Below are 24,011 nucleotides of genomic sequence, written 5' to 3'. Positions count from 1 at the left end.
AATGACAGTGTATTGAATAAATATTCCTTCCAAAATGAGAAAAAATTGTGATAAATTACCAAGCAATATTTCAGTTAAAACAAGCCTTTTTCAAAGTTCAGCTAAAGTAGAACAGATTCAGGAGTACAGTGTCTGCAGGAGCCCACCATGGTCAATGGTTTGCTTGTGCTGCTGCAGCCAGAAGTTTTTGCATCCAATAACCCACAAGGAGTCATCTTTGCTTCCACAGGCCAGATGTGCAGGACACATCTGTGTCCATTTAGCACTGTGGCAGAAGGCATCTACCATCCATGTGGGTGATCAGATTCCCAGCCGTAGGTGCCTGATGATGATCAACATAACAGCCAAACTCTCTGCAGTCCCCTTGATTAATGGAGCTACATGGGGGATGCACCAGGCCCTGGGTGGTGCAGATGCCTTCAAAAATTAGAAACAGCACTACTCCCCTGCCAAACTTTGCCTTTTTGGTTAACCCTGCCAGGTAAGCTTTGCTAGTAATGCAGGAGGAGACTGCCTTAAAATTTGAAATTATATTGCTAACATCCTCTACCACAGGCTTCAGCTCTAGAGTCATGACAATTGCCCTCCTATTTTCTCCACTTATTTCAGTGAAGCATAAGCAGTACCCTCTTTGAATCATGGAGGACCTGTTTTGAGTGAATTCAATCATGCTCTCCTTGATGCTGACTGCTCAGTTTCTTCAATTTTTAAAAACACAGTACATAGTTAGGAGCCTGAATTTAAACTTTTATTCAGAACCATATTCCCTGGCATAGGAAAAGACAGGAAAATCTCTTACTTTTAAAGGAAAGAACACTGAAATTTTTAGCACAATTTCATAGCTAGTTTCAGAGTAACGACTGGCCTCTCATTCCATAATTGCAACCCTACTGATGTGTTCTGTGTATTTTTGAGTACTGATAAGGGTGTAACAACCTTGGTTGCTTGAGTTGTTTTCTTCCCTTCCTTTGTGAAGGAGCTAAAGTTCAGAGCTAACTGTATACCAAAGGCAGACAGTGAAGTAAACCCCAGGGAATACTGAGCATTGGTCATGCAGAGGAGCATCCTTATTTAGACAAGCAGAAATCAGGCACGTAAAGCTCTCTTGTAAAACGACAAACCACTGAGAAATTACTAATCATACCTCTTCTTGTGTCTTCTTGGATATGACTCTTAACCAGTCTCCAATCATACTCAGAACAGCAGCAAAGTACGCAAGGCCAACAAGGATCCAGAACCACACTAAGGGTTTATACCACTCCATGTATTTGATGTCAACATTTCCTCCTGAAATAAGCATATACTGATGCTTACAAATCATGAGATTTTATTACAAAATTCTTGCAAAATATCTGCAATTCTGAGAAATGCCTAGAAGTATTTTTTAACTCTGGTCAACACCACTGTAGTTCTAATAACAAGACAAGAAGCCTGTCAGATGGGAGAAACACAGTCTATTTTAATTTAAAAGTCTTCAAAGTTACCTATTGTTTAGCTTCTATGTGTCCTGCCAGAGTTCCTAGTAAACACTTTCCTTTGTATTGCTTGTATGCTGAAGCAAGTCTGAAATTCTGTTTTGATAATACTTGTGACAGCACAAACACATATCCAAGAGAAAGGTTTAGTACAGCTAGTCTTCCTTATTCTGAACTGCCTGCAGCTTCATAGTTGAGAAAATTTACAGATGGATTGCCTTTGGTTGAAGAGTTTCCAGAACTTTTTGGTTTAGCTGCAGGATTGAGAGACCTTTGTGCAGAAGAAAGAAACATGGCTTTGTCTTCCAAATCAGTGTATCTGACAGGAAGCCAACCATGCATTAGCCCTGAAAATATGGCCACACGGTCTGCTTGGGTATCATTCAGAGGGATGTGTTAGACAAGAGCTAGACACCTATACCTTTGTATGACTGCAGAGAGATTTTAGGGTTTCCGCCTGTTAAAATCACCAGACAACACAGTTCATCATTTTCCCCTTTGCTTTTTGCAATCTGAGACATTTCTATGACTTTAATTTTATCAAGACTCAATGTGAGTGTAGTTACCGTGTTTGAACACCCCCATGGGAAGGTCAGACATTTGAGAGTTGGCAGCGACCCAAATATTGGTTTTGATGTTAATCTCTCCCCACAGAATGCATGAATCACACTCTTTTTTCCCAGTCTTTAAGAGCCTGAAACAATGGGAGGTAGGGACTGCTGTTGCTATGGTACAAGAAGCCTCTTCTGATCATATGTGTCCCTGAGGAAGCTCACTAGGAAACAGATTGTCTAGATCTATCTTGCAGAGTAATCAGGTGACTGAGAAAGTATGAGACCACTTTTTTCAGCCTATCAGATACTCTGTTTTTTCAGGCTCCATCCAATTTTATTTCCAACAGTAGTATAAAAACCTTCCAGTTTCCCAAGAGCCAGGATTTTTTCTAGGTGGAATATGCCAGCATAGCTCCATTGGTGCTGTTTTAACCATTAAGACATAGTATTTTTGATTTGATGTTGAAGAAAGAGATACTGAGAGATTAAAGTGACAGAAAATAAAAGGGGCAGAAAATCTCTCTCAAAACCAGCAATAAACCCCAAATCTCCTGGTGATCACCTGCCTTAAACTCTTATCATGAAATTGCCTCTGAAGTTTTCTCATTCAGGATCTTCCATTTGATTTTTGAAAAATTCTGCTCATTAGTAGCCACCCAGCTGTGGATTATATTCTCCTAATCATGTGCATATAGAACAACTTAATATTCAGAGCTTTTTTACTATTGTATTATTAAACAATACAGTATTTAAGAAAAATATTGTAAATTATTCTTATTTCACGCTGTGATACCACAAAGAATATCAGTGAGTTTCTCTACACATATAAGTGGTTAAAATGGACAGGGCTCACATAAGCACTACAAGTAACTGAATGCTCGTAAAACATTTTTTCTTCATATCTGGCCCTTTCTTTGTTCAGTGGCTTTTTTTTCCTCAGCAATTCATGCCTTCTATGCCACTATGTCATAAAAAAGGGAGGATTAGAGTCTTCTCTACAAAAAGACTTGTCTTCAAGTCTTCAGCAAAGAAAATTTTACATATCCCTGTAGTTATATTTGATGTTTTTAACTTGTTCAGTTTCTAGAGTCTAAGAAGCATGAGTGTTTTTAACACAGGCAACTTAATGCCTTTAATTAGGACCACTAACAGGAATGGGGAGTAGAGGTCATGCACTGATGGGAAAAAATCCACTTATTTTAACCACCTTTTTGTCAGCAAAGCAGTTGTATGAAAAAAATGTATCTCTCATCTCTCCAGCCAACTATCTCAATTCCCTCTTTGGAAATTGTATATGGGTCAATATTTTTAGCTCCTTCTAATACTGTTTTAATCTTGGAGAGCATCCTCCAAGCACTGAGATACATACCCCGCTATTCCTTCTCTCCTACATGAGTATTCCTTAACAGGGCAACTTCAATGGCAAAATTTCTGTCAAGGTTAGGAAACAAAATGCAGGTTTTGAAATGCTGCAGCTCCTGTAGTAGCTGCCCACTACTGCATCCGACGAGAGAATTTTGCAGGCCTACAGCTCAGTCCTCCTTCGTAAAAGCTTCCTTCATTCATCGTTTGGGCTACTTGCTTCTGCAGTCAGCCTCAGACTGAGCTCTAATGGACCAATACAAATATTTAATTCAATGGGAAAGTAATTTGACTTTTGCATAATTCATTGCACAATAAAGGATTATCAGGACTTTCCAGGCTCCTGTTATCTACACTGGTGAAGGCCAGCAATCTACAAATGGCAAGGTACCTGGATCTTAAATCAACCTAGTGTCTTACTGCACAGCAATCCCAACAGAAACACCTGGCATCATTTCACTGGAATATAATACATTGTGAAGAGCCTCCTATTTATAGCAGAAAACAAATTCTAAGAGCCAGGGCCCTTATGCACAGCACCTTGGCTCAAAGCTGCTCACCTGCCACAAAGTCACCGAAGCCAATAGTGGTCAGAGTAATAACTACAAAGTAGATGGACTCCAAGGCTGTCCATCCCTCAATGTATTTGAAGATAAATGCAGGAATGGTCACGAAGACAATGCAGCCTGCCAAGATGAAGACGATGGTGGAGATCACCCGGATCTTTGTTTGACTCACTTGCTTGTTCTAGAAAAAGGAAATAACAAAAAAAAAAAAAAAAAGTTTGAGTGCATTTATGGAGCTGCATACTTAGTGAATGGCACACTGGTCATGCTGGTGTCACCTGGTACGTCCCTCTGCTTTTTGTGAGCTTGATAGGTGGAATACAACCCTCCCTCCGTGTTGTGGAGGGACCTGCCCAGGTCTACTACCTGCCCAGGTAATAGTAAACATCCATGTCTGGCCCCAGATTATCATGATTCCTATTTTCCATGCACTAGGCAGTGACTAATCTACCAAAAACACCACCTGGAAAAACATTCCTGAGCTTCAGAAAGGCATCAACATGCTCCAGTTCAGGTATATGTGTAAGAAAAAGTGCACATTCACACCTCCACACATGTATGTGTACACCCACATTGCCTCATCAGCATCAAGCATTCAATAAACAGGACCAAGATTAAATGAAAATAAACCCCTTTTCCCCCCACTGAAAAGCTGAGATTTTACGTAGAAATAATTCATGCTTTTGATTTTCTACACTCAGGATTTCCAGCTTTCATTCACAAATATGAAGGTTAAATCTCCTTTTCAAAAATAGAAAGCTATATTATTGGTTTGCTCCAGAAATAAAGGATTTATGTCAAATACCAAACAGCCTAAGATAAAATTACCTATGTAAATCCACACTGAAAAGCTCTTGAACAAAGAGTATGTGTTACTGGCTGCTATAAACTGAATACAAATATAGACAGTCTAACTGTAATATTTTACACTCCTAAATCATATAAACTCTCAATATATTTAATATATACTTAGGTTTTGTTTCTATTAATATTGATGCAAGCCTGGATTAACACAATTGACTCTGGCAGACTTATTTCAGATTTTCTCTGCTGTAAATAAACTCAGCATCCAATGAAGTTTCATGAGAAACCTGTAAATTACTAGAAATCTTACTGGGGATTAATCACAGTGGGAGTGTAAATTCTCTATTCATCCTGGAAAAGCAATGTGGAGGTCACTGTAAGTCACGTTTCCAAATTAGTTTTCCAAATCAAGCATCTCCATTTACCCAAATGAGATCTCATTTCAGATTAAGGCATTGCCTAGACAGGAAATAAGATCTCAGAAGTTATCTCTGTAATATACAGAAGGGATATTGCCTGAACTGGTTAGTATCTAACCAGCTTGTGAGCAATGCCGTGCTTCTCCCAAAACATTAGCATTTCTTTTAGAGGTGCAGTGTCAGACCCTCGTTCAGTACTCCTCTGATCTGGGATGCATTCAGAACCAGGTAGTCGCAAAACCGTCATGTTTCATAGGTACCTTTAGTTCTGAAACAGTTTAAGATGATCCCTACACTTAATTTTCTTTTTTTTAACAGAATAATCAAATATTAGACATGGAAAAAACTTCCAAGTACCAAGGGGAAAAACAACACAAAAATATATAACCCGAATTAACTTCTTATTTCCTCCTTTCCAAAGAGCCATTTTGAGTATTTTGCTTAAATACTAAAGGATGATCCACCTTCTTTAGACTTATGAACACACATTCACAACGGCAGAATTTCAGACTTATTGTAGGAGTGGTGAAGGGAAAAGAACTGATCACATGGATGTTACATAGTGTTCTAGGCTGGCACCCTTGCCTTTTGTCACTGGGAATGAGGATTTAACCAAATTGATGTTTGTTTTCTAGTTTGACCAAGGCAACTTGCTTGCTTCTACTAAATGCTTCAGTTTCCTGATTTGTAAAAATCAAATGTCAGAAACCTCGCTACAGTGAAAGTTAGGAGACAAATGTCTCTTGGGAACCCTTGGACAAAAAGTAATTTGAAGCTGCCAAGCATCAAAGTTATGCATAGCAATCCTTCCTCCAGTCCCCACATAGTGACGTTAAAATGCATTTCAGTGTGTGTTAGGATTGTCCTGTCTCATGAGAGAAACAGGAACAAAAAGAATGGCCTGCAAATCAGTACCAAATGTTCAGGACACCCCCTTGCTCATGAGCGATAAACTCAGCCAAAGGTAGTTGGTTTTTTTAAGCAAAAATGGTACCAACGTTAATGAGAGGATCTGTAAAAGGCCTGACTCATGGTTATTGTGCACCTTTGTCACTCACACAAAAGCAGAGCAGCTGAGGGTACAAATGAAGGCAGAAAGCAATGGTGAATCAGGCACAGCATTTTTAGAGCTGCTGAAAAAAGCACAAAAGCAGGACTCAGAAAAAGATTTACTTAATGAACAGTAACACATGAAATGCAGGATAGAAGTGAAAAGGGGAGGGTCTTTCTACAATTAGACATGCATTCAGAGGAAATTCACAGTACACTCTAACTGCAACAGATGAAAAAATGCTAAGGCATAAATGTAGTTACTAATGGAATACGCACATTGTAATAATGACACGCTACAAAAATGTAATCCACTGCGGTGTTACACCAAGTCAAAAAGAAAGCAAGAAAGCAAGAAAGCAAGAAAGCAAGATCACTCTGTTACTATATTACACTAAAGGTTGAGAAGTCTGAATGAGTTCAAATTTCTCTTTTAAACAGTATTTTCAGTCTGGAGCCAAACATTTGACAAATAGCTGAGCAACTTCTGCCAGGCTAAGACATCCTCTGAACCCATTCTCCACAGTGATGTTTTCCTTTTATTTTTTTTCTTTTTAAGTTTGTTTACCAACAAGTTCTCTCCACATTGATGAAGCAGATAATTTGTAAGACAGTCTTCAAATATAAATAAATCAGTGCCTGCTAATGAGAGCAATTTAAATCCACCCAGAACTAATCTGGAAAACACGAAGAAGAAGAAATTTAGGAATCTAGTAACTGAGTGTTTTGTGTGATAGAAACACCCACCGGGGTCATTTCCATTTTCCAATGATCGTGCTGATCTTATTCTTAAGGTGGCTAAGTGCTAAACCGGCAACATCACTGATTTCATCTTGCTTACATTAATTTGAACAACCTACTGTCAAGAGGGGTAAGGACAGATGTACTGTACAAGAGGGGTAAGGACAGACAGACTCATGAAAACACTCTTGTCAGTGGAATTTAGTTCTTACCCACCTTTTCAATCGATAACTGCAGCTTCATTTTTACCTCATTTTCTATTATATATATAGGCGTTTTAGCAGTTTTGATCTTAACACAATATTTTCAGGAGTTAAAATAAACCTTAGTTTCTTTACTTTCTTTTTCTCTCTCTGGCCCAATAGATCAAAGCCAATGCAGTGGATTATTTTATGTCTCCTGCTTTCTTCAGGTGAATTAACTGAGGTACAATTTTTCTGACCTAATGGTTGACAATAAAAGCACCAAACAGTGTTTTTAAGTTTGCAAATTGGGACCACAGGGATGATATACATTCCTGTGAAAAGGGGGCAGGAGACATTTAAGGATGGGATCAAAAGATGCTACAGTTATTTATCAGACTAGATGAAATGCTAAATACATGGAACATATATTTCCATGAACAGCATATTTCATATAAGCTCATTCTAAGATTCTGTAGTGTCACCTCTCATTTCATAGAAACTCCCCCAGCATACACTACTACTACACCAAAAATAGCACTGGAACACTTGCTGCTTCACAGTGAGCTCAGATGGTTTCTCCATCTTCCAAGTTCTTCCTTTTCTGAATTCCTGACAAATATCCCCAAGGCTCCGGGCAAGCTAGTTACCTTTTTGGCTAGATAACCAATGGTGTATTTTTCAGAGACAGTATAATGTGCCTGCATGGAAAATGCTGTCCTCATCTCTCCGAAAGCCTCTGTATTTTGGAGCAGAAACAACATATTTCAAAGAAAACACATTTCTTTAATATTTCTTTTGTTCCCTTCACCTACTCTTAACTTTATGCCCTTCCCCATGCTGCAAACTATTCTCACAACAGATTGTCTCTGCCCATACACTAATTAAACAGCTTGTCTTCTAAATCACTTTCTCCAGATCAAAATATTTTAACACTAGGAAAGACAGTCTTTGTACTCAAGCCATAAACCAGAATATCACACGTATCAGCTCACAAACATTAGATCTGTCCTTATTCAAAATACGTTTGCAAAGCTAGTGTAGATGGTGCAGATAGTCACAGGTTCACACTGTTTGTCTTTCAGCTCAGCCAAATGCAAGCCAGTCCTGGTCCAGAGCCTGGCACCTACACCAGTAAGGTGTGATGCCCTTCCCAACAGGCTGCTTGGAAAGATTAGCACAGCACTGGCTCACAGAGCTCCTTGGTCATCAGCAATTTGCTCACGCAAACCTCTTTGCTGCCTGTAACAGTCACTGTGGATTTTGTCATAACATGTCCTAGTTCCTTCACATTCAAACTGAGACGGAAACGAAATGTATTTTAAATATCACTGACTTGGAGATAACACCGAAGAGCAATATAACAATCTTTTGTTCTGCTCTGTTCTCTGGCACTGCTTGCTCCTGTCACCTCCAAGGGACCTACCTCAGGGCACTGCCAAGCCACTGAGATGACACGATGGCACCCCTGGGAAAGTGTGTTTAAGAAAGGACAGAAATGCTGGACAGGCAGAAGATAAAAGAACAGAGGAGAGAGCAAGGGAATAACAAGGTCAGGAGAGTGGGAGCTGCTCCCACTGGATACTGGAGGGTCTGCAGCCCATGGAGGACCAGCGAAAGGCCAGAGGAAAAGGGTTAAGAACAGCAGAGAGAAAACACTGTGTTCTGTCCCCAGCCCCTGTGGCACCCGCTGCTGGACTGGAGGGACTGAGTGTGACCCACAGGAACAACATGGGTAGAGGAGAGGTGTCTGGAGTGAAATGAGCCTGGGAGTGAAGCTGAGCTTGAAAAATGGGGAAGAAAAGCATTTTTAATGTGTGGGGGGGTTTTGTTTCCAAACATTCAACTCAGTAATTAAACTTTTATGCTAATTGTCAATAAATTAATTTCAATTCCACAAGTCAAGCCTGGTTTGCCTGTGAGAGTACATGGTAAGTGATTTTGCTGTCTTTATTTTGACCCATGATGTTTCTCACAATTGTTTTTCCCAAGTTCTCCCCATCACTGTAGGCGAGTGAGCAAAAGGCTGTGTAGGTGCTTGGTGCCAGCCAGGGCCTACTCACCACATCAGTGAAGAAGATAACACCCCTTGAAAACACAGAAGAAGAATTATGATGTATCTTAAAATATAGATGATATTTCAGATACCTCCATGGGTTATGAAAAGGGGTTTGAGCCATCCTACTACATATGGGCTTCCAATACACTCTAACCTCTTAGTGCCACAGTGTTATTTTATTTCTCATGTTTTATAAAGAATGCTGCTATGGCTGCACAAGAAGGTGTGGAATCCATCCTCTGTTTCTTAGCTGTAGTTAGTACCAGAGGGGAGATATATTAAAAGCTAAATACATGGAACATATTTATTACTCTCATTTATTACTGAGCTTGGGAGAGACAATCCTGAACTCATACAAGACACAAGTCAGAGTAAAGAAGGATTTCTCTTGTTTGTTTGTTTTACATCATTGTTTTTCCTCATAAAGCCACATTTCTGTGGTGTTTGTCTAGACCCAGATGGAATATGCAACAAGCTTCTCACAGAGCAGAAGCTTTCTCTAATGTCATTTTTGTAAATCTCTAGGCATGGATCTTGCTGCAGTCATAATGTGAGTACTGTGTCATGAAAATACAGAAACACTGCCTCAGACATTATCTAAGCTTGCTATACCCCTTTCCAATCTTTCTTTCTCTAGAAAGCACACATAGGGCTTTCTGACATGCACCAGCTAATTTCTGCATGTTGCTTATTATGGTACTGAAGAAACAAAAATTACAATTATAATCCCAAACCTCTGTTATGGCCAAGCTGTATTCAGCCCAAGGGAAAAAAAAAACAAAACAAATTGAATAAGAGGAATCCATGTATACGTATGCTTTTCTCAAACATTGGAGCAGATAAAGGATTGCAGAGGTTGATGGCATAGACTTAAGCAATTTTACAGAGACTGAATTTGTAATGTGTTGCTCCTCCCTTCCCTCTTTCAACTCCCTTCTGAGTTACACCTATATTCCCCCACCCAGGGACTGCAAGAATGGGTTAATAATGATTGTTCCACATAGCTTCCCTGTACCTGCATGGATTTTTCTTGCCATTCCTGGTATAACATACTCACCATCAAAGACCAGAGGATAAGAACAAAATTAGCAAAATGTCTGCTACACTGAAGTTGCTTTCCTTGAAGTGGAATAGCTGTAAGCATCCCTAACTAAATTAAATACCCAGTTAGAGGGCCTAAAATGTCAAAAGCTGGGATCCATAGATGTTTTAATTAATTTTTTAGTACTAGCTTACTATCTTAGGTCTGTGCAGAAAAAGATACTTTTCTGCAGCTCAAATATAATGGAGGGATAAGTGATCCAAAGAATAAACCAAACATATTCATGACAGTGGTTTAACTTAAAAGAGAATTCAGAGAAAAATTTGGCTCTGATTGATGAGTTACTGCATGTAATGAAGTCACAAGCCTCAGCATCAGTTGTTTTTTTCACTCACAGTACTATGATTCACCCGTATCTTCTATTGGCACTGGAGCATGAGAACTACCAAAGCAGGTGATCAAAAGCTAAAATAAAACTTCCTGCTATATTTCCACCACCATGATTCAAACACCAATTAGAAACCTGAAAAAACCTTGTGGCTTGTAGTATGTCAAGGAGAAAAGCATTTCAGAGACTGGCATTGTAAAATTACCAGTCCTGCCTTTCATATTCCAGCTTCATAAGAGTCTACAGTCACACTTCTGCCATTGCTAGACATACTCCAGTGAAGTGTCCAGATGGCCCTGTGTCTGGATTGCTTTGCATCCAGGAAAAGCAATTAGAACTACGCTTGTAAAGGAGGGCATTGAGGGAGTCCAGGCAGGAAGGAGCAAAGGAAAACATTTATGGACTACAGAGATTAACAGTTGTCTTTGTAACAGATATGTTGCTGATGAACTAAAGGAGAATGCAAACAGAGTTTTCCAAGGTGGAGCATACATTTTGATAATAAAGTCCAGGATTTCAGAAGTGCACATGCATTTTGAGTTAAAGAGTTGTCAGACAATATTTTTTGAAAGGATCAAAACATCTTTCCTCACCATGCCCTGTTGTTTCTGCATAATGAAACAGAACTTGTTCACAAGCCTCTCCAGTGTGGTGGGAGATGCACTGTTTGAATCTCTGTATGCTTTATAAGTCATTGTGCCAAGGTCTGTTTTCCTGAGGAGAGCACATCAACCTTAAACTGCTGGAGAGAAATGATCCCAAAGAGTGTAACATCTCGGCACTGAGTGTGTTTTTAAAGACAGTTACTCTTGGTCTACATAAAGTTTGATGGGGAAGACAAGCTGAAGAGAGGCACAGCATTTGCTGACTCTGGTGCATCCATGCCCAGCATGCCAGCTGCTGTATACTGTGCTCACAAGCTGCTCTTTTTGCCATGCTCTTCGTATAGAGACTACAAAGTTGCTGCAATTTGAGGATTCTTACAGTACCTACATTCTTTAATTTCTCTTTTATAATAATTTACAAAATCCACATCTTCAGATTTAAAATAGAGTAACCGAAAGTGAAATTAAAATGCTCACCATATAAGTGAGGCTCTATGGATGTATTGATAGCAAGCACTAGAGTGTATCCAGATTTTTTATTATTCTTACACTGTAAAGATAATTTTTAACCAAATATTATTTATTAGGATTATGAAGAAAAATACTCTGGATGCAAATCTCTTCTGTTAGCATTTGGTTATGTGTGTATCCATAAACATAGTATTAGCTAACCGCAAAATTCAGAACTGGGAGTGGGTTTTGTTTTAAATGACCCCTAAACTTCAGGACACTCGGATTTGAAATGTACATTCAGGTGCATATCTACTTAAAATAAACACCACACAAGTATCTACATACATAATCCTTTGTTGACCTACAAACACCCCTTTTTTAACCTTGTGCATTGAAGAGTGACTCTCAGAAGCACCTTTAAGGTATGACATGCAAAAGAACATATAATGAGCTGAGATTGTTTACATACATTTGTTCTGGGTTTGTCAATCGTTTTCTAATCACTGATTTTTTATATTTCTTAGCCATTTTGTTTTGGTGGAAATGACTCAGCAAATTGTTAGGCTAAGGTCCGAACACTGAACTTTCAGCTCATAAATCTTGTGTAATTTTGGAATAATACCATGAATGTGCAACAGTAGGTTGAATTTCACACCCTGCCCTGACAGATCAGTCCAGAGACAGGATGCCAGCAGATGGCAGATGGATCACTGCATTGGACAGTTACTCTGTGGAAGTTGCTAACAGAACATAAAAGTACTTTTAAAAATTGTACCTTTGTTATACCAAACTCATCTACTTCTGGTGAGAATTTAAACACTTGTTCAAGGCTTGAATAAAGACTATCCTAATTAGCCTATATTTAACTCATGATGATGACAGCTGCTGTGCTCTGTAACAGTGTACTCTGCCTATGGAGTGCTTTCTATCTTTAGATTCTTGCAGACTCTGTGTGTACAGAGCAAGCCAAAAGAATGGGGCTTTGTTATACTGTTTATTATGGAAACATTCACAGGTTGTTCATAAGATCCCTCGTGTATGTAAGATAAAAATACTTCTATGGTTTTATGTCACCTTGAAATGTGTATTTCATTTCTGTTGTGTCTGGAAAGTCTCACTGGGTGAAAAGCTATTTATAAGAATTATCAACTTTTAAATTAAATTTTTAGTGTGTATATGTTTTTCCCAGGTGGTCTGGGAGGACTGATTGATCACCAGACCCAGAAAGTGGATGCTTATGACCAATATATATAGTGAATCTGGTGGCCCTGTACATATCCATTTTCTGAGGAATCACACTTGCATGCATGTAAAAACAGACTAGGAGCCAGGTTTTGCCCTAAATTACTGAAAATGGAACATACAGGAATAACCAGGATCTGAGAAGATAGGGCTTTTGTGGGGGAAGCTTTCATTTACGTCTCTGACCTGATTGATGCCTATTTACTTGTACTAAGCATAATTATTCCAGTAGGACAGATGGCATAAACTGTCAATGCATGGTGTTTGGCATAGTATCATCCTGCCAGTGCCTCCATTTCCTAAAATGGTACATGAAAATTCTCGTTTTTACAAAGCATTATTTTGCAATGAAATACCTCCAGCCCTCCCTAATCACAAATGAGTAGTTGTTTTCCTGGTTAGTTACACAATGAAATAATGGCAACATTTTGGCAACTTTTTGGATTACAAAATGAGAGGTGGCATGTGTCCATCTCCTGAAATATTCTGTCAATACTGTTGGGACAGTGTGTACTTGATAAGAGCAGATCTCTTTCTCACTTTATGTAGTTCGAAGTGTTCTTAAAATTCCCACAGAATGCGTGGGCTGATTACTGCAATAGCTAAATGTGGGATTCCTGGGCTCTAATTTGTGGTGTTAATTAAGGCAGGTTTGGTGGAGCTCTGCATAGGTCATGTCAGAGGCAGCAGAAGTGCACTAGCACAGCTGCTCTGGGAGGAATCCTCCTTTCATCTTTCCAGCTATGCCAAGGGATGCCAGAGGCAAGCTGCCCCCAGTGTGGCATGGGCTTCATGCTCACAGATACAGTGCTGGATGGAGCAAGAGACCTGTTAAGGAAATGCTTTGGGTGAAAGGACTGCGGTGCCAACAGAAAATCCTTCCTCTCCTTCGCACCTGCCAGCATGTGCATGCTGCCTCTTACCTAGCTTCAAAAATGATCCCAACCACAATGCAAGATCAAGTTGCCTTCAAGTCCTTTCCACCTGTTCAGACAATGCCAAAGTTGCAAGGATTTTGGATTTTGGCTGCCTTGATACCAGCCATGCAACACTGCTAAGAGTGAAGGGGATAAACAGAGGCAACTGGATACATGCAGAAGCAGAGTGCTGAGGTATATGAACATGGAAATTTGTGTCTCACGCACAGCTAAGTTTCTTCCTGTCCTTTCCACAAGAAACTGGACTGTCCCAAATTGCCCTTGAAGACAAGTAATACAAGTAGCTAGCTTGTACTATCACTAGAGCATTGATGCACACTCAGTGACTTCTCAGCTACCTCCAGATTTGTCAGGCACACCACCCAACATCTTACTATGTTTTTCAGTGTCTTTTTAGCCTGTGTTTGTTCCTTTTAGATTCTTACTAACTATTCTCCTAATTTTTATGTCCTCTCTTTAAAGGTGGTAACAGGTTGTTTTACACCCACAAACATGCTGAATTTCAGTTCATTAAGGAGACAGTTACAAAATAAGAAACAAGAGTACACATTGAATTGAATTTTGTTCAGTGCTCAGGATTACATCAAGAACAGTTACGTTACTCATGGCTTCATCTGATTAGGTCCAAACATTCATGAAGCCTAACAGTGTAAACATTAGGTGATAATAAATTACAAAATTACTAAAATTATAATGATTATTATATTCAACAAATGTCAAATGTTATGTAAATAATCACTTAAAGTGAAACCACTGGTATTAAGGCTAGTTACAAAGATGCATGTAAATTGTAAATTATACCAGAAATATTTCAAATAACTGAAACTCATTACTAAAAATAATGAAGGAAAACATGTATAGCCCTGTCCACCAAATCACAATAGAATAGATGAAATTGAATGTAATAGATTTATGGCAATTAAAAAAAAAATCAAAGGAATTAACATACATCTTGGCTAAACAAGAAGATGAAAATCTCTAAATTCCTTTGGAAGCTGACAAAATACCAAGGAGGAAAACAACTCAGCAACAGCTTCAGATGGCTATATGCAACAAGCAGCTGCAACAACTCAAGAAAATGAAGGAATACTTTGAGCACCAAAAGAACTCACATTATATGCAAAAGGGCTATATGCTATATTAAACATTAGTATCAACATTTATTTGAGATACTTCTGAGATACTTAAAATACTTCAAGGAGAGTATGTATTATGCTTTAACAGGGAGGCTGGACTAGATGATCTCAAGAAGTCCCTTCCAGCCGCAGCTATTCTGTGATTCTCTGATTATTTTAGTCATAAACTATCATATCGACAGTTTAATGGCCTTGTCTGTGTCACTCAGAAATTGAATACTCACATGACAATTAAATCAAAGATTTTTTGATTCTCAATTCATATCATGACTTCAAGATTGTAATTTTTCTTGGGTAGAAGCAGGCTGGAAAGCTGAGAGACTTCACTGAAGTGAAGCAGATATAATAAAAAGGAAGGCAAAAAAGAAACTAGGGATCTTAGTTGTGTTTTTGCAGGTGTCTCTAACCTGAGACACTTTTCAATAACACTATTTTCATTAAATGAAAATATAAGCCCTTTTGAAGTGCTCTCCAGACAGGCATGTACATGCTTACTCACCCATAATCACTAGTCACCTTTTTCCATATTTATTCTGAGATACTACTTATGTCTGGTCTGGGACACTTCAAAGTCATTTAATCAAAATGGAAAGTGCTCATACTTCAGTCTAATAATTAATTACTTCCTTTCAAAAACAGTTACAACTAATTTGCTCTCTTCTGTGGGAATGTTTGAAATAGACATTTATTAAACTAACCAGCTTGGGCAGCTTCTCATCCACTCTATCCCTGGAAAGACTTACCTTCAGTTATGCCACCTCCAAGGGAAGCATCACACAGGTCACCTCTAGAAGCTCTGCCTCAAAGAGAGAATCCCTGAAGTGAACCATTAGCAAGTTAGCAAAACAATGTTTGCCAGGTCTGTGGCACTGCTTGTGAAAGAACTGCTTAAAGCAATTCAAACTCAGAAACAGGGGGTACTGGCAACATACAGGGAAATCACATATGAGAAAGTCTACACAAAAATTTAGGGTAGGATGTGTGCATGGTAGGCAGGGCAGGTAATGATCATGATTTCAGTTGGTGGCATTACAGCAGCTTTTGTAGTAGAGCTGCAGATCTACTCCAACACATCTGTCCCCTTGCAGTGAACGCATATCACTCAATCATCTCTCTTCTCAGGTTCACATTCACAACAGCAACCCTGCTTTCCAAGTCTTACAGGCTTTATCAGTAACACAGTCAGGACCTACTCTGCATCCTTGTTCCTACAGGGAGCCATTACATTCTCTCTGTTTTCAGTGAGTTGATGTACATGTCTGAAACAACATGAGGTGTTTTGAAGACTGTTTTAGAACCATTCCTTGTAGGGAAAATATCTTAGGAGATACATTTCCCACCAATATCCTCAGCAAGGAAATTCAGAGTCAGATCTATAGCCCCTGCATCATCATCTAGAGAAGTCAGTTTCTCTCCACTGACTACAGAGACCCTTACAGACGTTAACTACCATCTCAACTAAACATCTCAACTAAACATGTAAATCTTTCATGGTGTCCAACATCTGAAAACTACTGCAGGTAACAGCAACAAAACTAAGAGCAGGCTATACAACACAAACAAAAAACTGTCAGTGAACTTACTCTGAAAACTGTTTCCACCTTTGCAATACCCTTCCCAAAGATGGTTCCAAGTTGGTCTCCAATCCCAGCCAGCAAGAAGCCAAACAGTGGAATCCCAAATAGGGCATACCAGATGCAGAAAACCTTGCCACCAACAGTGCTTGGGGCCATCTTCCCATACCCTGAGGAGAAAAACAATAGTCAGACTCTCAGAATTTATACATGGCTTTTTAGAAAACAAACTAATAGGTTTTTAAAAAGCTGCTTTTCCTACAAACATACTTGCATTCCACCTATAATTTCTATTTATAGACTTTCCATGTCATGATATCATTTCCCAGGCAAGCGACCTTCTGTTATTCCATTTTTCTTTCAGCCTCAGTTACCCAAATTTTCTATAGATTCAGCCTATCTAAAATTGCTGTTTGCTTAATTAATCTAGCTGATATTATGGCACAAAAATCTCTCCATTCTGGCCTGGTACTTACACGCTGCTGCTCCTCTTGGCCTTTGCCAATGGTTTCCTGACAGGAGTGTGATTCACCTGACAAGGCTCATTTTCAGTGGGTAGTTCAGACTTTCCTCAGCCCCTGATCATACTGACTAGTTACACTGCAGCCTCCAAACTGTACCCACACTATGCAAATCTGCCCTTGAACTCTTTACTCAGTAAAGCATTATGACTCCAGTAGCCATGGTATTTCTGTTAAAATGTTAAAGAGAAAAGACCCAAGAATTGTGACAGCAATATTTGCACCCTGTTATTTAAGATCAGGTATCTTAATTGAAATGTCATAGAGATTTTGATTTTAACTATACATAATTACTCAAATATTAAAAATTATCACACAATCACAAATCACTGATGCAATGAAGTATCCACAGAGGAGGAAATCTAGGAAAGTGTCAGGTCCTATTCCTCTTAGATTGGCAACACTGCCACTGGATATATCTCTCTGTCATGGGATGGTGAAAGATCAATGCTGACACACAATAATGCGTGTCTATAACCTACTGTCCTTTTCACAGCTGCATCTACGATCCCAGATTTCTCCTGAAAGTCCAAAAAAGTTCAGGCTCCCCATGGGACACTGGACTGAGCTTGACCAGGTAATCTGCTGAGTTTCTGCCTAAAAGGAGCCCTAAAACATCTCTGGTGGACAAACTAAAAGCATCTTTGTGCCCTGACACAATACATAGATTTTATGCAGCCTATAAAAATCTCATTCATGGAGAATTTAAAACAAATATGGGCAAAAATCCAAGGTCTTTTCAATAAGTTATTCAAATAGCAGATGCCAATGAATATGCCTACATAAACTATGCCTACATAGTGGCATTTATTTTAATGAGAAATTTAAAAGCTTGTCACTTGGGTCTATCAAGTAAACAAATATTAAGGGAAGGTTTTCTTACATATGAATCAGAAATGTTTTCTTTCTTGCCACTCGCTGGTTTTATGCTACCATTAAAAAACCATAGTAATGCAGCTTAATATAGAGGAACACATTGTACACTATATACAATCACTCTTTCTCCCTCACTCAGACAACAAAGAAAAGGCAGGGCCAAAGGCACAGACTCCACTGTTAGAGACGATCACGGCAGCAAGTCCTTTAACTGCCACAGGATTCTTTTGTTGTTGTTGTATTACCTACATAAAAAGCCTGCAGAATTCAGTCAGATTCTCACACTTTATTGAAGGGTTATGTGATTGTCAAGTTATTTGTCGGTACAGTAACCAGTGTGTGCATCACAGCTGTAATGTGGAGAAGCTCTCTATACAACATTTAAAGCAGCACAATACTCAAAGACAATGCAAATAAAAATCAACAATTTACCAGTGATTTCCAAATAATTAGATCTCCTGATTTGACTACTATGACAGCACTGAAATCAAGCTTATAAAACTATCGCATAATTGTCAGAAAATTAATTTTATCAACAATGTTATTGGCTTCTTTATTTCTTTCCTTCAGACCATCTTCTGAAATCCCAGCTTGTTGAACATTCTTCAAGAGAAGAACTGGCTCAGAGAGGAGATCAAAAACCTTAGCATATCTAAGGCCAGCATTCAGGGATCAAGAGACTAAATACATTGGACATAATGCATGGGGAGAGAGATGATAAAGGCCTGCCTGAATGATATTATTAAAATTAGTGGTTCAAGAAAAGTGAATGGAGCAGTTCAGTATATCCTTCATTTAATACAGAGAAATGTGTCAATAATTCAAGGCCATGAATTCAAGAACAGAAACACAAAGTGGGTTTTTTTACACAGTGTATCATTAGTGGAATTCCTTCCAATTGTTAGTATGAACGTAAGAATTTTAAAAAGGGTGTACTAGTTACAACAACACATTTCCAGTTACAAGGAGTAGGGTATGAGAAGAATTGCTTCTATCAAACTTCAGAACATAAGCCAAAATTAATTGATGTACTTAGGAATAAAGTTACACTTCTGGGCAAATTCATCTATAATATTAAAAGCCACATTCCTGACAACCATAAAATAGTTATTTCATTGGGTATGGCTTCTTGATCTTTTTAGTGAAAATTGAAACCATCTGCATCTACATCAAGAACAGGGCTATGAAGACTGCATCAGTATAACCTGTTTCAGCTCAGCATTGCTATTCTACCCTAATTGTGTAAACAGCTTCTGACACTTACCCAGAGACTCAGTGCCCTTGACACATGCTGAAGCCATGTCTTCTGCTAACAGAGAAATACACTGCAGCTACTTTATTTCCTCGTGGTCTACCTTCCTCAAATTTATTTCATTATCCATATCTCAGTGTGACTATGTATTTTAAAAAATAAACAGTAAACATACCTATAGTTGTGATGACTGTTCCAGCAAAGAAAAAGGCACCTCCAAGGTCCCAGTGACTGCTCCTGTTAAAGGAATTTCCAATGGGACTGACTCCTGCATTATCAGAATCAATGGCATGCTGCAAAGACAGAGACAATCAATCAGTCTTATGCATGCCTTACTGTATCCAATGCAAGCTGGTATAGGCTTCAAAGCAAAATTTCTGGGACCATGGAAACAACTCAGATTTAAGCATTTTATTATGTGCTCATAGTATAGTAACATCTTCTGTACACATAAGTTGAATAAACAACTGAACTGAGCTGAACTGAATATCCATTAAGGTGGAAGAAAGATACAACACATAAACAAATGACAAAAGATACAAAGAAATTGAGAAGTAGAGGACCAACACAACAAATTAATCCATAAATACCGTTCTTGTAGCAAATACTGCCAAAGGAAAAATTCATCAATGGGAACAGTTCATGTTAGAAGCAGCTAGAAAGGTAGTAAATACAAATAATGTTTGTGAAGTTAACTGAAGCTGGTCAGCAAAGGATTTCAGTTCCCGGACAATTAGTAATTGATTAAGTAATTTATATTTCATGCTAACTAAAGAAAAAAATATGGTATATACATACCTCAATTTAGATGAAAAAATAAGATAGCTATGGAAACATCATGAGAAAACTTTGTGATCAGCTTGAACTTCCCAATTGCCACACCGCACATGATCTCATGTCCAGTGAGATCAAATACAAATACAGCATGATACAGAGTCCCTGACAGTGCTTGAATGAACTATATCCTGGATAGAAGCTGAGGTGGCTATACTGCTTCCTTGTCACTGTCCTTTTTCTCACATAGTACTGAATCAAACCAGGCAGACCTACCAGCCTCCTGAATGTTCATTGGGAATTTCTAAAAATGCACCACACTGTATCATGGGGACATACACATTTACTTTGCATTGCAGCCTCACAGTCCAAAGGAACATAGGGCTAAATATATCAGCCTACAAAGCACAGAAATAAATCTCTCATCAGCATCTGGCATATTCACCTGAATTGCTCTAAGTTCACTTTTGAGATGCCCTTCAGCACATATTTTCAAGTTGCTTTTAGATGTCACACAAACTATTCTTCATCATAGAGAATTCAGACCTCACCGCAGAACAGCAGATGAAATTACTGCCTTCCTCCTTCCCAAATGTTCCCAGATGAGTTTAATTTCCATAAAACCACTACAAAGGTACCAAGCTTCTCTCTTTCTACCTCTTAACATTTCCAGCTCTTTGCTTTTCTCCCATTCTGCTCCAACCTCACTTCATGTTGCTGTTATCAGCTACTCAAATTACTGCCAGATCTTTTCCTCTCTCACTCTAGTATTTGCTCCTCCTCCTAAATATTGCTACCAATCTTTAGCCTTGGTAGTTTCAGTGAACTTATTGCTGAGCTCAACAAATGAAGCAAAGTGCTGCCTCTTTTCATCCTTTTTTTCTTTGACTTTGTTCAGCACGGAATTCCCACCTATCAATACAGGTTTGTTTTGACTTTTCTTACTCCATTTCTTTAACTGATTCTCTTTTCCCTCTGACTTATGACCTATGAATTGTCACTGTAGTTTTCTATTTCACCTTTTCCTATACAGTCCATGTGCAAAGCAAGGTTAGCCTTTCTATTTTACCATTGCCCCATTTCTTAACTGTTCATGTTCATGAGTTCTCTCTTGATCTTCTATGTAACCTCACATTCTCTTGTGGATTTAGCACTGACTTTTAAATACATCCATTTAACACCGCTTCTCTTCCTAGCCTTCATGATACACTTTTTTCCACACCAATTTCTTTCCACCAATGGCTCATTTACCACATTTTTTCTTTTCTTCCACTTCCATTTTGCACTTTTTCTCACCCATTTTTTGCCTATATTTCCAACTGACTTCATGGTCATAAATGTTCCTCTATTGCTTTTTTAGCTTGGGCTAGTTTCAGTTAATCTGCTTCCCAGCTTTTAATTATTCATCACATTGCCTCACAAAAAGGGAAAGGAGTGGGAGGAGAGGCCCATGGGCAAGAACAGAGACAGCTCTATCTAAAGAGATCAGTATGGGACAGCCTTTTTTTAAAAGTAAAGCTGCTACATGCCAGGCTAAGCTGATTGTGGAACTATAACATGAGCAAGCTCCAGGCTGGACTGGTTGCATTCCATGTGGGCACAAAGCCAGGGCTCCTCAGCACATCTCCTTACCTCAAGAAATAGGGATATAGGGAAAGGAAGCCCTTTGAAAGGGTTTCTGTACCAGTGGCTGGCATATTGCAGGTGGTGTGAAAGCAGAGATCATTTGCTGGTTTATGCAGAACAGCATAAATCAGCATAGCAGACATGTTGCCCGTTTAAATAGGCCATGACACATTGTCAGCTACCCTGGCACATTACTTCTGCCAAGGAATGCTGTCTGCCCTCCCCTTGAGTGTGTGAATGTCAGCAAGCTAATTACACTTAAATCACACTTGTGTTTACACAGTTTAGCAAGTCTTTTAGGGCCAAGCACTAACCCCTGATGTGGAGCGTCCTGTTGCCTTAGAGCATTTTGAGATTCTCAGGCTCCCTTCTCTTCCACAGCAAATTTAACTTTTTCTTTAAAGCGTCACTGACATCATTCATTTATAAATATCCAACTATTCCAATGCTGTCTTTTAATACTTAGTATTGTGCATACAGTGATGGAGGACAAAAAGAGAGCAGCAGGACAAAAGCTGCCAGCAGCCTGCAGCTAACAGCACTTAAATAACCAATTTCAGCTCATGCATGAGAAAAGGATGCCTTACTACTACTAGCACAAGTCCACCTACGCAAAAATATCCTGCTAGATGAAAACTTACACAAAACTCAAACAAGGACACTATCACTGGCAAGACTCTCCCAGTTCACACAGACCACAAAATTTTACAAGTTTCCCATCTGAAACTTCAGATAGGCTTTGAAGCAATGACCTGAAGAGCCACAATCCTCAGATTATCTCTGTAGGGAAAAATCTAATTGCCAGAGTGCTAAACACGCTGTTAAAAAACCTTACATATTTGACATTTAAAACTAGTAGTTTCAGTTACAGGTATAGTTGAAGTATCATTGAAAATAACAGGTCATTAAAGTATCCAAAGCTGTTCCACAGTTACTCCTTTCCTGATCCCTTTTTCCTTCTTAAGAGGAGCTATAAGCACAGTATACAAGTACACAATATTTTTCCAGTATACTTTATTAACAGAAAGAGCAATCTTCTTTAACGAACAACTACCAACCTTGGGAAATTTTTGTTTTGAAATACCATCCATTCAGGGAAGACAACAACTTGAAATACCTCAAAGGGCTGAAATTGTCTTTCTTGATGTCCAAGTAATGTATGTATGCTAAAGCCAACAGGCAGGTGGGAGTGAAGGGAATGACAAAACTACTAAAGTAAAGACAAGTACTCAATATTATTTGTTTTTCCTCTGTTCCTCTATTTCACTTGATGATATTCAGGCAGCAAAACTTAAATACTATGAGGGATGACCCCACTCTGGGCTGCCAAGTTGTTAATACACGGGACTCAAAGTCCTGAGAAAGATAAACCAACTTGTCTCACCAGGTGCCAAGGGTTCTCCCCCATGTCCTATGTTACAATACAGATGTATTCAGTATTCTATTACCACCAGCTTTTGGCCATTAGCTGTTATCTCCTGCTATGACTCACCCCTGATAAGAGACAATGGGCCATCAAGGACCCACCACATGACTCATGGAGTTACCTCATCCTGTTGTGAGATGCTCCACCCAGCAGGGAGGAGCCAAGCATTCCCACCTGGATATAACCTGGCCTTGGAACTACCTGAGCTAGCCCTGTCTACTGGGTTTCTAGAGGACAAGAGCTACCACTGGACCTTCAAGTGGAGACCAGACCTTCCACAGGATCACTGCTTCAGCTGAACTACTTCAGCTGGACTGCTAACAGGGTGTCAGGTTGTATCTGATTTTGTCAGTGCTTTTCCTTGTATTATTGCGCTTATTTTTATTTTTTTCTATTAAATTTTAATCCTGACTTGTGATCTCCCACTGGTTTGTTTTCAAACTAATGCACCCCACGAGAACTCAACAGTATCTCTTCTCTGTGGATAAATAGAATGATACTCTGTCCTTATGCCAAACAGAAACTACTTGCATTTCACCATCCCTACGCCAGGAACACAGTGCAAGTGTTGGGCTCCAGCTTGCTCCAGCTCTGTCCTGCCTAGCCACAGGCTCTCTCAAGCCGGGGCCTGAGCTATGAGCTGAAGTCGCAGCCGAACCTCAACTTGTCAGCTGGACAACCCTGATAGTCTGGGCTAGGTGATGCCCCTGGCTGCCCACAGCCAGCCATCCTCCCTAGCTGGCAGCGGTGAAGGCCACAGCCACCAATCCCTGTCCCCTGGGGTGCAGGTGCTCCTCCCTGTGCCTGGATATTCACACACCTGATCCTCCTTGGGCTGTGAGGGAGTATATGCGAGTGTTCACTAGTGTATGAGGTACAGTCTTACATACTTATTTAGATCACTAAATAAGATGATTATATCAAGAAAAAAATCTAGAGTTATGCC

General features: G+C 39.2%; 1 protein-coding gene across 3 annotated transcripts in view; it reads right to left on the bottom strand.

Annotated features, from left to right (window-relative positions):
• KCNK10 (potassium two pore domain channel subfamily K member 10) overlaps window positions 1-24,011 on the bottom strand; it is a 62,943-nt gene that overhangs the window by 7,649 nt on the left and 31,283 nt on the right. For all 3 annotated transcript variants that reach the window (XM_085061599.1, XM_085061600.1, XM_085061601.1), the window contains 4 exons: window positions 19,415-19,532; window positions 16,600-16,760; window positions 3,952-4,138; window positions 1,145-1,287 (listed from right to left, as the gene is read on the bottom strand). In XM_085061599.1, coding sequence (XP_084917725.1) covers window positions 1,145-1,287; window positions 3,952-4,138; window positions 16,600-16,760; window positions 19,415-19,532 — 609 coding nt within the window. The remainder of the gene's footprint in view (window positions 1-1,144; window positions 1,288-3,951; window positions 4,139-16,599; window positions 16,761-19,414; window positions 19,533-24,011) is intronic.

The sequence above is a fragment of the Lichenostomus cassidix genome, chromosome 5 (genome assembly GCF_008360975.1).
Source record: "Lichenostomus cassidix isolate B80296 chromosome 5, HeHo_3.0, whole genome shotgun sequence".
NCBI lineage: Eukaryota > Metazoa > Chordata > Aves > Passeriformes > Meliphagidae > Lichenostomus > Lichenostomus cassidix.
The sequence above is the reverse complement of the archived record's forward strand: the minus strand, read 5'-3'. Positions and strand labels throughout refer to the sequence as shown.